The following is a 14,665-nucleotide window of genomic DNA, read 5'->3' as shown; positions in this document are numbered from 1 at the left end:
GTCTCCTCAGGGTGCCGTCGGCCAGACAGTGCCGGCTGGCGACCCCAAGGGGGAGGGCCTTCTCTGTGGGAGCTCCCACCCTCTGGAATGAGCTACCCCCAGAGATCAGGGTGATCCCTGATCTCCCTTCCTTCCGCCGCGCCCTCAAGACATGGCTATTCCAACAAGCGGGACTGGCCTAGGGTAATTTTTAAGAGGGTTTTTTAGAGGGGCTTTTAATCATATTTTAATCAGACAATTTAAATATTTCATTTTAATTAATTTTAATTTTGTGATGTTATTGGTGTTTTTAATTGATTGTCAGCCGCCCTGAGTCCGCAAGGAGAAGGGTGGGATAATAAATAAATAAATAAATAAATAAATAAATAAATAAATAAATCATAGGCCTATTGTTCTGGTCTGTTTGTTTGTTTTTACTTTTTTGCAGCTTTAGTTCTCTTCATGTTCTGCTCAGATGTTACTGAAGGTGCCTTTTTATATTGGTTTTGTATTTTGGACATTAATGCCCAATTTTGTTCACTTAAATTAGTACTTAGGAACAATGCAGAGCTAAATGTTGGCTAACATACAAGTTTAGATCAGGAGGGTTTGTTTATGTCTGAGCTTCATTTGGATTTAAATGTTTGACTTCAAAAGACATGTAGAAGGAATCATGTTATGATCTGAGAATGCGCCAGGATCCAGGTCTGCTGTAACAAAGATGGCTAAGAGTAGTTTTCACCCTCTGATATTGATAAAAAAAAAGGGGAGGGGGTAAAGCGTTCCTGCAGATTTTACTCCACTAGTCATTGCCGACTATAGGAGGTGGTGCTCATCTCTGTTTCAAGGCCATTGAGCCAGTGCTGTCCAAAGACATTTCCACAGTGATGTGGCCAGCATGACATCACAAAGTGCTTTACCTTCCCACCGAAGTGATACCTATTAATCTACTTGCATTTGCAAGTTTCTGAACTGCTAGGTTAGCAGGAGCTGGGGTGAGAACAGGAGCTCACCCCTGTCACGTGGCGCTCAGGACTCAAACCTTGGCTCATGGCTTTCCAGCCAATAAGCCCAGTGTCTTAACCACTGAGCCACTGGGCTGACAAGGTTGATAAAAAAAAATTAATAAAATGTCATTGGGATATATGTCAGCACAATTTAATAGAATCCAAGTTGGCTATTATAACACACTAGGTGTGGCCATTTTATGAAGACTGTTTGGAAAGTTCAGTTTTTTGTAATCTGTGGAAGTGAGGAATCTAACTGAAGCCCACCATTGGAATTTGTAACATCAATATTGTGTCAATTGAATTACTTCCACATTTGCTCCTTGGCCCATTTCAGAATATTTTTTAAACCTTCACTGGATTTCTATGTGAATTTCTTTCCCTTACAAGTCAGTCATTTGCACTGGGTCCCTCTAAGAACAAAAAGTGTGGGGCATTCTGACAATTGCATCTAGGCTCTAGAAGGCCACTTCCCACTTAGAGAGGAAGAATTATCTGGTTTAACAAGCATTTAGGGCTCAGGCATTTTTTCAATCCATTGTGCTTTTATTTTCTCCCTATGTTATTTTTCTCTTTTGGCAGGTTTTTTCCCCCCTCCTGTTTCTGGTTTTGTGTGTGTGTTTTTTTGCAATTTAGGAGAAACCATTTTTTATCATTTTAAGTAAATAAAAGTTGTATATACTAATGTCAAAACAAAATGTACATTTGTCAAACGTATGTAAATATTTATTAATTTGACACTGGGCCACGGAGTGTTTCTTTATAATTTTGGGCAGCTTAATGAATTTATTTCTATTTATGTCAACTGTGAATTCAGAATAATCTTAAATAAAATCAATGAACTAATTTAGAACTCAATGCTTAATAGAGTTCTCCCATATAATGGTTACATCTTGTGTTGTGATACTTTGAGCTTGCAAGCTGGGGGATGAATTAATATTGATTCTTATGCTTTAAAGACTTAATAGATGAAATGTAGTTTGCATAGTTAGCTTTTAGCTAAGAAACGTGATTTGCAAAAGAGGCTGAATTCAGGTACCTTATTCCTGCTTGCTAATTTATGAGTGACATTATGAGGCCAGTCTGGCAAAAACAAAACAAACCCCTGAAACAAAAAACAATCAAAGCCATCTATCTTAAACCAAATGTAACCTAGAAAATGTCACTTTTGAATTTTATTTCAGGATAGGTAAAAATTTACAATGCTTCAGAGGGAGGACCCATTTCAGAGATGAAATACAAAGCCTTGCATGGTCTTAAATATTACAAACATGGAGTTTTGTAAGATAGCTATTTTTCTATTGAAACTTATTTTTATTTATTTCCCTTTCTTTCAACTCACATAACTTTGTGAATCTGAACTGCGACTTCGTCAGCCATCCAATAGTTTGGAACCTTATTAACCGGTCCTCTTCTGTGTTGGTCTGTACTGTAACCTTGTTAGTCAATCCAGAAGAATAGCAGCTTGAACCCATCCAGGAAATGTTTTAAATATAATTTTATGTTCAACTGTTGTAAGCTGTGCAGAGTAGCCACACAGCAAGATGGATGGCAAATTAATTTAATAATACATAAATAAAAATTATTACCATGCCTGGCTCCAGATTGGCCTATATTAATATCCTCTGTGTTTGCTTGTATATCTCTATCAAATCTAGTGCCAGATTGGCCCTTAAGATATCCTAACTTTTTAATTCAATCATAGGTTTCATTGTCCCAGGCATGACCGTGCCACCATACAAGCTTCACCCCTTTTATATTTTAGGAGTAAAGATTAAGAATTCAGACCAGATTCGTTTTTTTTTACTTTTTTTCTTCTTAAAACTTGTTGGTAGATTATATATTGTTGTTTTTACCACATGAAGCTCAGCAGATCTGAGTCTGCAGTTGTGGGAATCATTTGTCAACGCTTCCGAAAAATAATCAGGTTTAGGAGGACTGATTTATATTTAAACAAAAATGTCTCTGTGGGTTTTGAAAGACCTAGGAAGGTAGCAGGTGCAAGAATATTCAGATTCTTTTGGTTGATTGTGCCTTGTGAAAACTAGAGTTTTTTTAGGTTGAAGCAAAATATGGCAGGGAAATAAAATGCAGTCATTATCACTCCTTGGTTCACCTTAATCTGTAGATGAAACCTGCCTGTATAAAAGCCTTAACTCGGATCTTCCGAATTTCTGATCAAGATAATGATGGCACCCTGAATGATGCAGAACTCAACTTCTTTCAGGTATTCCTCCATTTTCTGCCGTGTTTCATCCCTGAACTATTCATTACATCTCAAGAGAAATCCTCAGTTTGAACTCATTGCTGATATTTTAAGGTTTGGGCCATTCAGGCCCAGGGTACTGTACTCACTGTAGAGGACTTTAATTGTGGTGGTGGTACCTGGGGGGGGGAGTTGCTGCAGAAAGGAAGGATGAAAATGTTGCAAGACTTCTGCTCTCATTTTCTCCTTTCAGAGAGATGGGCGCAGTGAGCTTCTGCGTCTGCAAAGATAACAGCAATTCTTTATTTGTTTGTTGTTTATTACACGTATATGCCATCCATCTCACTGTTGCCGTGACTCTGGGCAGCATATAGAATGATAAAAAGGTTTTAAAAAAAGTAATACAGAAGGATTAAAATTAAGAAGGTTAAATAAGAGTTAAAAACCAAGAGGCCAGGCAACGTGGGGGGGGGGGTTTACGGATCTTTTCTCTACCCCCATCCGCCACTCCCAGCATAGAGTACGCCTACTGGGGCCTTGGCCAGCCAGCAGAACCCATTTTTAAGGCTCTTCCAGAAAGCTAGGAGAGTGGGGGCTCACCTCCAGCGGGAGAATATTCCAAAGGGCGGGAGCATTTATGGCTGGACTACTTTTTTCAGGTCTTCCTAAAGAAAAGCAGGGGGAAATAGCACTGCTCTAAAGATTCACTCCACCCTCTCCATTTTTTTGCGCAGAGAGATGGAAGAATAAGATGCCAGAATGTAGTCACTCTGTATTACCAACAGTGTTGTGGATTCTGTATTCAGAACTCTTGCCAAAAAAAAGGGGGGTGACGACGTATCCCCTGAGTTGGTCAGATGCAACTGGCTTGACCACATGACTGGCTAAGAAGCTAACAACGTGCTTCTTCTGCACATTTAACCACGGGGCTAGTAGCTTGCTCTGCTACTTTTATGAGTCTGACATGAGACCAAGCTGTTTACAGCCCACTGAATCTTTATCAACAAATATTGATTTCAAATATTTCTACTCTCTTTAGAGAATTTGCTTTAACACACCGCTGGCATCTCAAGCGTTGGAAGACGTAAAGAATGTAGTAAGGAAAAATCTAAGCGATGGAGTCGTAGACAATGGATTAACATTGAAGGGTGAGGACGACATTCTTTCTCATTACTATATGAAACATGGGAAGGGGATCTGCTGATAATCTGGAAACTATAGCAGAAACCATGACTTGATCTCTGTTTATGAATTTGGAAGCCAACAGAATTGAATGGGTTTAAATGTGCTATGCCGAGGTGATGCTTATACTTTGGTCTTTCTGCATAGATCAATCGTTTGTGTATGGAATTGATTAGTCAAAAAGGCAGCTTATTAACTCATTTTATGTGTATATTTCTTTGCCAGAGTCCAGATGCATTTTTGTTAAGCTCAAACAGTTGGGTCTGCTGCTTTGTCTGCATCTGCAGGTGGGCTGGAGGGGTAGTGGCAATTCCTCTTCTATGAGAGAGAGGGCTGCTGGTACCGTATTTTTGCACTGAAAATATAATCTGGAATGTGCAGTTTTCCAGATCCAAAAGGGAAAAGATGATGTAGAGCAGTGGTGGCAAACCTATGGCACACGTGCCAGAGGGGGCATTCAGAACCCTCTCTGTGGGCACGCCCCAGCCCCGCTTCCCTCCATGGCCTCCTCCTTACCAGCAGCCCCCCGGAGGAGAGTTGCCCCCGGGTGCAGCCCACACGGAGCAGCGCAGCCAAAGACATGGCAGCCAGGCAGTGGGGACAAGACTCCACCCTCATGCTCCGTCACACGCAGATGCTGCTGCAGGGTACGGGTGAAGGGCGTGGCCACCATGGCGCTACTGGTCCGCCTGGGCGATCTGCGGTGGGCCGTGGAGGCGGTGAGTGGCCCTGTGGGTGGGAAGAGGGGCGGAGCGGTTTTGGGGCACTCGGTCTCTAAAAGGTTCGCTATCACTAATGTAGAGTGTGCTTATGTCTGCTAGTAATACTTGTTGGTATCTCTTAAAAACATATTTTCTTGAGTTCGCATGCAGATTCTTAAGATGCTGTTAGAGAAATGATAGCTGGGCCCACATGTTTTGATTCACCTTTTCCCTAGAGGGCTGCTCAGCCCTCCTGACCATGATCAGCCAGTTTTACAAGAGCATGATGCTTTCATAGCATTCCTTGTGTTTTCAATTCTAACCTTTCTCCCTGGCCTGTGTTCTAGAATTGCCAATTAAACAACTGTCTTTTCAGGCTTTCTTTTTCTTCATACACTCTTCATCCAGCGAGGGAGGCATGAAACAACTTGGACAGTATTGCGGCGTTTTGGCTATGATGATGACCTAGAGCTCACACCGGAGTATTTATTTCCCCTGTATGTATCAGTCGATTTTTAAAACTTGGTTTAAATTTAGTTGGTATTATTGACCTATGCAATTTAAAATCTAGGTTTCCCTGTAGAAAATTATGTACTTTCTAGAACTTGACGCTCTGTTGACTGAAAAAAGTTACGTATGACAGATTCTCGCACTTACGACTGTCGTAACATTCCCACAGTCATGTGATCAAAGTTTGGGAGCTGACAATGAGCGTGCATTTGCAACAGTTGCAGTGTCCTGGGATCATGTGATTGCCAATTATGGCCTTCCCAGCTGACTTTCAACAAGCAAAGTCAGTTGGGGAAGCTGGAGTCATGTAACAACTGTGATTTACTTAATGACTGTGTGATTCACTTAACAACCTTGGCAAAAAAGATTGTAAAATCAGATGCAATTCTCTTAACCACTGCCTTGCTTAGTAGCAGAAATTCTGCTCCAGTTTGTGGTCGTAACTTCAGGACTATCTATACTACACCCAGAATTTGAATATTGCACTTCTCAGTATTAACTCTTAGAGAGCAGCTGCAGAAAGAGTAGCTGCTCATGTCTTGCTTATGGGCTTCATAGGATCATCTGATTAGCCCTAGAGATAGGGAATATTAGGCTTGATAAGCCTCTGGTCTGTCTGTATGCATGTATGCATTTATTTAACATATCTTACCCATCTCACCTGGAGGTGAGACTAGGTGGCCTACAATCATTAAAAAACCCCAAATCTTAAAACATTAACGCAATACATAGTCACGTTAAATTAGTTTAAAATTGACAAAGATGGGGAGAAAGAAAGCAAGATGCACAAGGGGAGGTGGGGTTTTACCTTAGTCCATTAACAACTTGCAGAATGATGCACCCCCCAATTACAAGACTTGCCTGTTCGTTTTATGTTTGGTAAATATACTTCTTTTTCAAAGATATTATTTTCTTTTCAATCAGGTTAAAAATACCTTCTGACTGCACGACAGAGTTAAACCATCATGCATACTTGTTTCTTCAAAGCATGTTTGATAAGCATGATTTGGTAAGTTCTTAATCTGATTTTGTGACTGTTTTAAGATGAACACATGATTGATTGATTGATTGATTGATTGATTGATTTAACTGAACATTCCTGGCAATATACAAAAAGGCGAGTATTAAAAAAATATATTACAACTATTCAACACACCCTCAAAATAAATGCCCGTAAAAAATTAAATAGAATTGAAAGCACCAGTGGAATATAGTTGTTTTAATTGCTTTATGAAACACCTGGAGAAACAGTGCTTCATCAGTGTCTGAGAATAATGAACTCCAAAACATGGAGGCTGGCACCAGAGAGGCCTGCCATCTAGCTCCCACCCCAGTTACTTCTTGAATACATTTTTCAAACATAATTTTTGCTATTGAAGGCACTTGAAATGATTAAAATATATTAAATATTTAACTTGTTTTATTGCATAGTGTATTTTTAATATTTGCCAATCAAGTGATTCTGTTACATAAAAATATATGGGGTTTTTTTTTTGGGGGGGTGTCCTTGGTTCTCTCTGAGCCTGGTTGTTTTCTTGCAGACATTTCATTACCTAGCTAGGTAACATCTTCAGTGCTAGAAGAGAGTGGGGTTTGCTCTCTGTTTATATATCATTCTCTTTACCCAGAAGTTCTTAATCAACGCCATCTGAGGCACGACTAAACGAAGTGTAGAAAAACAAGCTATGTCAGTTGAGTTACTAAACAAAGCTAATTGGCTATAAATAAATATAAATCTGTTTTCAGGACCGAGACTGTGCTTTGTCTCCTGAAGAACTCAAGGATTTGTTCAAAATCTTCCCTTACATGCCATGGGGACCAGATGTCAACAGCACTATTTGTACAAATGAAAGGGGTTGGATAACATATCAGGGATTTCTTTCTCAGTGGACGTAAGTGTAGCATATAAATTAGAGATTGCTCACGACTTGTTTAGAAACAGCCATTCTTTTAATAATGGTACAAAGTGAAAATGAACTGCTTTCAAAGACAGTTTAGCCCAGGGGTAGGCAACCTTGGCTCTTTTATGACCCGTGGACTTCAACTCCCAGAATTCCTGAGCCAGCATGGCTCAGCTTGGAAACCTCTCCCTTTCCCCTCAGCATGGCTGGCTCAGGAATTCTGGGAGTTGAAGTCCACGAGTCATAAAAGAGCCAAGGTTGCCTACCCCTGGTTTTAGGTGGATTGGTACTATTTGATTGTTTCTTCAGATATGACTATTTCAAACTGCAAATACATTATTATTGAAAGCTCCCAGCACTCTAAGAACAAGCACGTTTGAAAAAGAAAGGAAGCCAAAATACTCTTTTCTCATATACTATGATTTAATCGAGAAGGAACTGCAGCAATCGTATGATTGTAACCCAGGCAAGTGTCCCAAATTAATTCTGTGTTGAATTAAAAGCCAATTTCTCTCTCGGAGACCTGCTTACTAAAGTTTGCCATGCTTGTTTCACACAACAAGCAGATTGCCCAAGAGAACTATTACTATGGCTAGAAATAGACATGCAGGGATGTTTCTTTCTATTATCCATTGCGCTATCTTGCCTTTTTGATACATGGCATGCAAACTGATAAAATGTATAACCTACCTTAACATTATAAAATCTTGAGCTGTCATCCAATATTGTTTAACTGCATACTACTTAAGAAGTAGTAGATAAGTGCTGATACAAATATTACTAATTTTGCTTCCTGCTGCTTTCAATAGCTTAAAAATCTGTTCAGGGGGGTTCCCAAATAGAGAAGGTGCGAATTCCAATGCATGAACAGTCCTGGATTTTACCGATAGATTTGTACTGCAAAGTACCTTAAGGCAGGAGTCCCCAACCCCCAGGCTATGGTTCCCAAGGTGCGGCCTGTTCGGAACTGGGCTGCGCAAGTGTTGGGAAAGCCTGCATGTGCTCCACTTGCAGGAACTTGTGCATGAAGCTCCATTTGTGCGGGTACTCGTGCTCGGCACAAAGCTCCTTTTGCGTGAGTAGCGGGCATGCGTATCCACTGCTTGCACAAATGCACACGTTCACGTGCGCACCTGCCACTTGCACAAAACATCCTCTCTCTCTCCCCTCCCCCACCTCTTCCCTGTCTGCCAAGCCAGAAAGGTTGGGGACGCCTTAAGGCTACAACAAGTGTTGAGAAATTGGGAAACATAGTTATTTTATCTTATAGACTAACTACATACTTGGATGTACAACGCTGCCTCGAGTATCTGGGCTATTTAGGATATTCAATATTGACTGAACAGGAATCCCAGGCATCAGCAATTACAGGTATTGGCTTGCAGTCTTCCCAACTTATTTTGGGAAGAATTTGGATACTTGCAGGGTAAAACAGTTGAAGAATACTTACCGTAAAGCATTGGGATTTTAGGGAACATATCTCGCTATATGTCTGTTTTTGTTCTTGTTTTAAAGTAACCAGAGACAAAAAGATTGACCTTCAAAAAAGACAGACTCAGAGGAATGTGTTCAGATGTAATCTCATTGGGTTGAAAGGCTGTGGGAAAAATGGAGTTCTCCATGCACTGCTTGGAAGAAATCTCCTGGTAAGACTCTTCTGTTTTTCTCTAAAACGATGATCTCTGACACTTAAACAAGGGTTAGAATTGGGACAGAATTACCTGTTGATAGCATTTGGTCACTGCTTTTACAGTTTTTTTTAAAGATAACCTTTATTGTCATTTTTTCCTGTGGGCACAATGGCACACATTAAAAATGAAATTTAGTTGCTTCCTCTCAAAGTGTACACATACATAACACACATTTAAAACATACTAATATACAACATATGTATAGACCTATAGTATATTCTTAAAATTATTTTTAGCACATTTCCCCACCCCACTTGGTTCTTCTCATTCACTGTTTATTTTTATTTGTGATCCAGCAACTTAGAGGCAGGACAGCTGCACAAGCAATTAGCTATGGGTCCTTTGGGGCCCAAAGGAAATGTACTGTTAAGTTAGTCATGTACCAGCATTTAATGTTCAGGTAATACTGCTTTGCTATATAGATCCAGAGTGCAGTAATTACTTATCCTATTTCTACATTGCTCATCTCACCTAAGTGACTCTGGACAGTTTACAAATGAAAACCGTGAAAAGTGACATAGTTAAAAACACTGGTAAAAACAAAGGTTAAAAGTTAAAAGTTAACAGAGGTTAAAAAAAAATTAAAAAGACAGAGGGAGTGCCCTCAAGTCACCAACCACCCCCAAGGCTGTATGCTACTCTTAGACTCTCAGATACTGATGGTTTTCCAGAAAGTTGAGATAGTGGGGGCCTATCTCACCTCTGGGGGAAAGATGTTCCATGGGGCAGCGTTAACAGCAGAAAAGGCCCTTTTCCTAGACCCCAAAATTCTTTAGTTGACGGGATCCACAACAAACCCTCCCTGATTGATTGAGTAGGACAGATTGATGAAATAGGGATAGGGTGGTTTCTCAAGTAGTTTGGCCGCATGCCATGACAGGTTTTAAAGGTGATAACCAACACCGTGAATGGTTCTGGAAGCAGACCAATACCCAATGCAGCTTACATAGCACAGGGTTTACATGAACCCCCTCTGGGGATGCCCTAGTATGCTTGTGCCACCACAGTCTGTACCAGCTGATCCTGCCAGCCTGTCTTCAGAAACAGCCTCACAACCAGCAACTTGTGCAGCAGCACACCTGAAGACCAACAGGATTTCCAGAAGACAACCGTTCCTGTCCTTCTCCTGCCCTGGGGTCTTGGGCAGGTGCCATATCCTAAACCCGGCCAGGCACATTTCAGAGAGGGAAACTCTGCCCCTCTGGGCCTACCAGGTCTCGGTAATACATGCCAGGTTGGCTGCTCCTCACTGATGAGATCACAAATTAGAGGATCTTTGTTATTAATTAACCTGGCATTAAATAACAACAGCCGAAAGCCCGGCCCTCTGTCTGTCTGTTGATCCGGGCCTGGGTTTGAGTACACAGGAGTCAGAACGTGACAGCGGTACCAAAAACTGGGGACGTCTTTTCGGGGAGCAGCCCACTCTCTGACTCCCATCAAAATGCCCATCACTACCTGAATGATTGAATCTGTCCCAAGCTCCCCAGAATCATTCCCCCTCCAACTGCGACCTACTGGCTCTTCTGATTAGGGATCTCTCCATTCACTCTGGTGTTATGGACCTTCAATTAGCACCCCAGGGATAGTCATGAGTTCCCACAGTGCTTCAGCCCTCACTCTTGGCACCACCGAGAGCCCTAGCTGCCAATGTATTGGTATACACCAAAATACCAGTATATTTGTTCTTTTTAATGTAGTACAGTGCACCTCCGTGAGCATAGTTGGCAGGTCTGCAGGCCAAGCAGTATAGCGGCCTTTGGACAGCACGAACCTGCAAGTAAGGAGCTTGCTGAAAGACCTCTGATGCCCCAGCTCAGCAGAAATTCAGGCCTGGAAATCTACTACCCACTCATTCTAACTTGTGGGCTGTATACTGTAAAAAAAGGTGGCAGGTTGAATTTGGTCTATGGGCCATAGTTTGCCAACCCCCTATGCTACACTTTGAACAACCAACATGGTCAGTGAGGAAGAGATTGTTTCGCTTCAAAACATTTGAGAGGCACAGCATTGCCTAATGTAGTATTATAGTCTGGGGAAGGCCTAAATGGATGTATGAAATACCCTGTATTAGAAAACTATATGTTTTCTTATAGTTTTCTTCCTTTATGCTTTCAGAAGCAGAAACATATACATCCAGAGCACAAATCCTACTATGCAATTAATACCGTTTATGTGTATGGGCAAGAGAAATACTTATTGGTAAGTTACTCATATAACATAACATTTAAATTTGACTTTTTCCCCTCTTATGAGGACTATTGACATTGTATTTTAATGGTATACATGCCCCCCCCCCCAGTTTTCCATTATTAATTTTCAAAAGCATGCTTGGGATGCACAATGTTTATTGTGAACCTTTTTGTTACAATTTGAGATTTTTACAAAATAGGCATCTTCTTTGTTTAATGAAGAGCTTAGCAGATTTATAGTATTATTTACTTTAAAAATACATATCCTGTTCATGACAAGATTTTCCTAGGGCTGTTCATAACAGTTTAAGCTTTAAACAAGTTTTAGAATAACTAATATACAATATATAAATATTTAAAAATATAGAGAGTAGGCTAGCAAATATTCATAAAATGGATCTGTATTGTAACAAAGAAGATACATAATTTGAAATATTAGATTGGGGGCATATTATACAAACATCATCCGAACTCATTGTTGTGCTTGCCAGATCATTTCTGCCCGTTGTATCCTAAGTTGAGGTTGAAGCTGGCACATCCTTGTTCTGCTTGTCCTAGTTTTGGCTTAATAGTATGTCTTTGGAGACTATTAAATGCATTGTACATTGCCTGAACAGTGTATGTACTGGCAATAAAATATCGAGAAGCCTGTATCTGCACAATATTGTGCGTGATGGTGGACACAGATATAATCCAATAAAAAAAAATTGCAGTACCACTTTGGGTTTTTAGTTTTTTTTTTAATACAGCACCTATTTGTGTCCGACAGATTAAATTGGAAAAAGTTATGTGCTGGAATGAGTACAAAAAAGTAAATTTGTTACAGTGTTTGTAACTTTATAGTGTTTGACATTGATTTTCTTTTTCTTTCTAGTTACACAGTGTTTGTGAATCTGATTTCTTATGTGATGCTGAAATCATGTGTGATGTAGTCTGCCTAGTATACGATGTCAGCAATCCCAAATCATTTGAATATTGTGCCAGAATATTCAAGGTTTGTATCCTCATAGAAAATAATTGTGTCATAGAATCACTGATTTTGGGAAGGGCTGTATTGGCTATGGAATTCACCCCGGTCAGTATGAGAATCCACATTAAATCACATTAAAGCATCCATGACAAGTGGATTTATTTACTAGATCCAGGGATCTTTGAAAAGCAACTACCTTTCTGAGAAATTAATTCTGATGGTGAAAGTTGTGTAGATCTTTTAAACATCTGAAAAAAAAAGTTGGACATACCTGCAGAGAAAACCAGCAGTTTGCTTATTCCATTTTGATTCAAGGTAGTGACAAGGCTATTTCTGTTTGCTCAGAATTTTAAGATTTATTTTATTTTTATTTATTAATCAAATGTATGTGGCTGCCCATCTCGCAAGAAGTGACTCTGGGTGACATACAACAATATGTACGTCTGTATATTTAGTCCATGTGGGATAGTACTTAAAACTAATGAAGGGCAAATATATGTGTCCCAGGATCCAATCTGGGTCGGTCATTGGGACCAGAAGTTTCGTCTTCCGAGCTTTCCAACTTGTGCAGGAGCCCCCATCCTCAGGGAACTTTTCTCTAGCAGAATGTGTGTCTCTATTGTTAGCTGCATTATCTGTTAGCTGCATTAACTGTTGCTTAATGACTTTCAGTTAAAGAGGGAAACTTAATTCCAATTTTGCTGTGGAGTTAGGAGGAGCTAATTTCTGCTATATGTTCTATTAGGCTTCCATTTCTAGCATACTCTGCTAGAGAGGAGTTCTCTGAGGGTGGCTTCCAGCACGAGTCCAAAAACATGGAAGACAAAACCTCTGGGGCTGGTGACTGACCCAGATTGGATCCTGATACTTAAAACATTCATCATTAGACAACGGGAGTGTTAAATTCCACATCAGGCTGACTAACACCAAGCCAATCTTTTTCACACTCTGGGTTACTTACTTCACCAAATGGCTGTGAATCTATAGTAGGAAAAAAGACCCTCGATAACTACATGTGGTATACATGAACCGAATGAAAGAAGGATGGCATGTACATTTAAAAAATATAGATTGCGCCCTGTCCTCTGAAGGTGTGGCAGACTGTTGAATTTACTAATCACAGCTCTGTAGATTTTAAACCTATGTATTTTATGGAAGTTGGTAGATACCATTTATTTCATTTTTATTTTAAATCCCTAGCAACACTTCATGGACAGCAGGATCCCTTGCTTGGTGATAGCTGCCAAGTCAGACCTACACGAAGTTCGGCAGGAATACAGCAGTTCTCCAACTGACTTCTGCAAAAAACACAAAATGCCTCCACCCCAAGCCTTTACTTGTAACACCGTTGATGCACCAAGTAAAGATATCTTTGTTAAACTGACAACAATGGCCATGTATCCGTATGTATCCAGAGCACCCTTCTATTCATACTGCATGGATCATGACAGTGTTGCATGCTGTGGTTGCCATAAGGATGGAACTCTATGCCCCAATGAAATTGTGTTTAGCAACAGAGGGAGATGTTAGTGATGGATATAAATGAAGGGAAATGACCTAAAATTGGCAGAAAAGTATAAGTACATATTTAAATTTTTAAAAAATTCGTATGCACAAGATTTGACACATCATCTTTTGACAGAATCTTTGAAGACTGGGACGAATTAGATTTAGTTCAAAAGACATGGGGTTCGATTCTCTCCATATACGCATGTATTGCATTGCACATTACCATTACTCATCCATTAATGCAAAATTGTGAGTCTGTGTCCCAAAAAGAGTGGACCTTTACACGCTGAAACAAAATAGAAATAACAGTTTTGTGTAAAGTATTAATTTTTTTTTAAATCCATCAGCAATAAATATTTATATCTTCCTAAATAGATAAGAAATTGATTTTCAGGTATATGTATAAATTTGGATCATTTTGTTCTCATCAGCTTATTCCTCAGCATGCTTTATTATTCGGCCTGTGCCCATTTCCTTAGTAAGTCTTTTTACATAAGATCCAGGATCCGAAAGGATCATGAAATTGGTTCTATGTGCCCACTAGGTCTTTGGTTTGAGGAGTAGCTCTCTCCATATGTCAAAGTAGAGGAATATGTGAAATGTTTCATCTCAGAGTGTTCTAACATTGGAACAGGCCCACGTTGAGGCCCATTTTGAGTGTTCTAACATTGGAACAGGCCCACGTTGAGGCCCATGTTGAGTGTTCTAACATTGGAACAGGCCCACATTGAGGCCCATGTTGAGTGTTCTAACATTGGAACAGGCCCACGTTGAGGCCCATGTTGAGTGTTCTAACATTGGAACAGGCCCACGTTGA

The 14,665-nt window shown here is 40.1% G+C and overlaps 1 protein-coding gene across 2 annotated transcripts in view; it reads left to right on the top strand.

Annotated features, from left to right (window-relative positions):
- The window catches only part of RHOT1 (ras homolog family member T1), a 50,518-nt gene that overhangs the window by 19,234 nt on the left and 16,619 nt on the right, over positions 1–14,665 (top strand). For both annotated transcript variants that reach the window (XM_015823905.1, XM_029285664.1), the window contains exons 9-18: positions 3,115–3,213; positions 4,232–4,340; positions 5,452–5,572; positions 6,510–6,594; positions 7,332–7,477; positions 8,757–8,857; positions 9,002–9,132; positions 11,296–11,379; positions 12,244–12,363; positions 13,540–13,742. In XM_015823905.1, the coding sequence (XP_015679391.1) occupies positions 3,115–3,213; positions 4,232–4,340; positions 5,452–5,572; positions 6,510–6,594; positions 7,332–7,477; positions 8,757–8,857; positions 9,002–9,132; positions 11,296–11,379; positions 12,244–12,363; positions 13,540–13,742 (1,199 nt within the window). The remainder of the gene's footprint in view (positions 1–3,114; positions 3,214–4,231; positions 4,341–5,451; positions 5,573–6,509; positions 6,595–7,331; positions 7,478–8,756; positions 8,858–9,001; positions 9,133–11,295; positions 11,380–12,243; positions 12,364–13,539; positions 13,743–14,665) is intronic.

The sequence above is a fragment of the Protobothrops mucrosquamatus genome, unplaced genomic scaffold (assembly GCF_001527695.2).
Source record: "Protobothrops mucrosquamatus isolate PMUCROS unplaced genomic scaffold, P.Mucros_1.0 scaffold2041, whole genome shotgun sequence".
Classification (NCBI taxonomy): domain Eukaryota; kingdom Metazoa; phylum Chordata; class Lepidosauria; order Squamata; family Viperidae; genus Protobothrops; species Protobothrops mucrosquamatus.
Note: the sequence above shows the minus strand (reverse complement) of the source record. Positions and strands in the feature narration are given on the sequence as shown.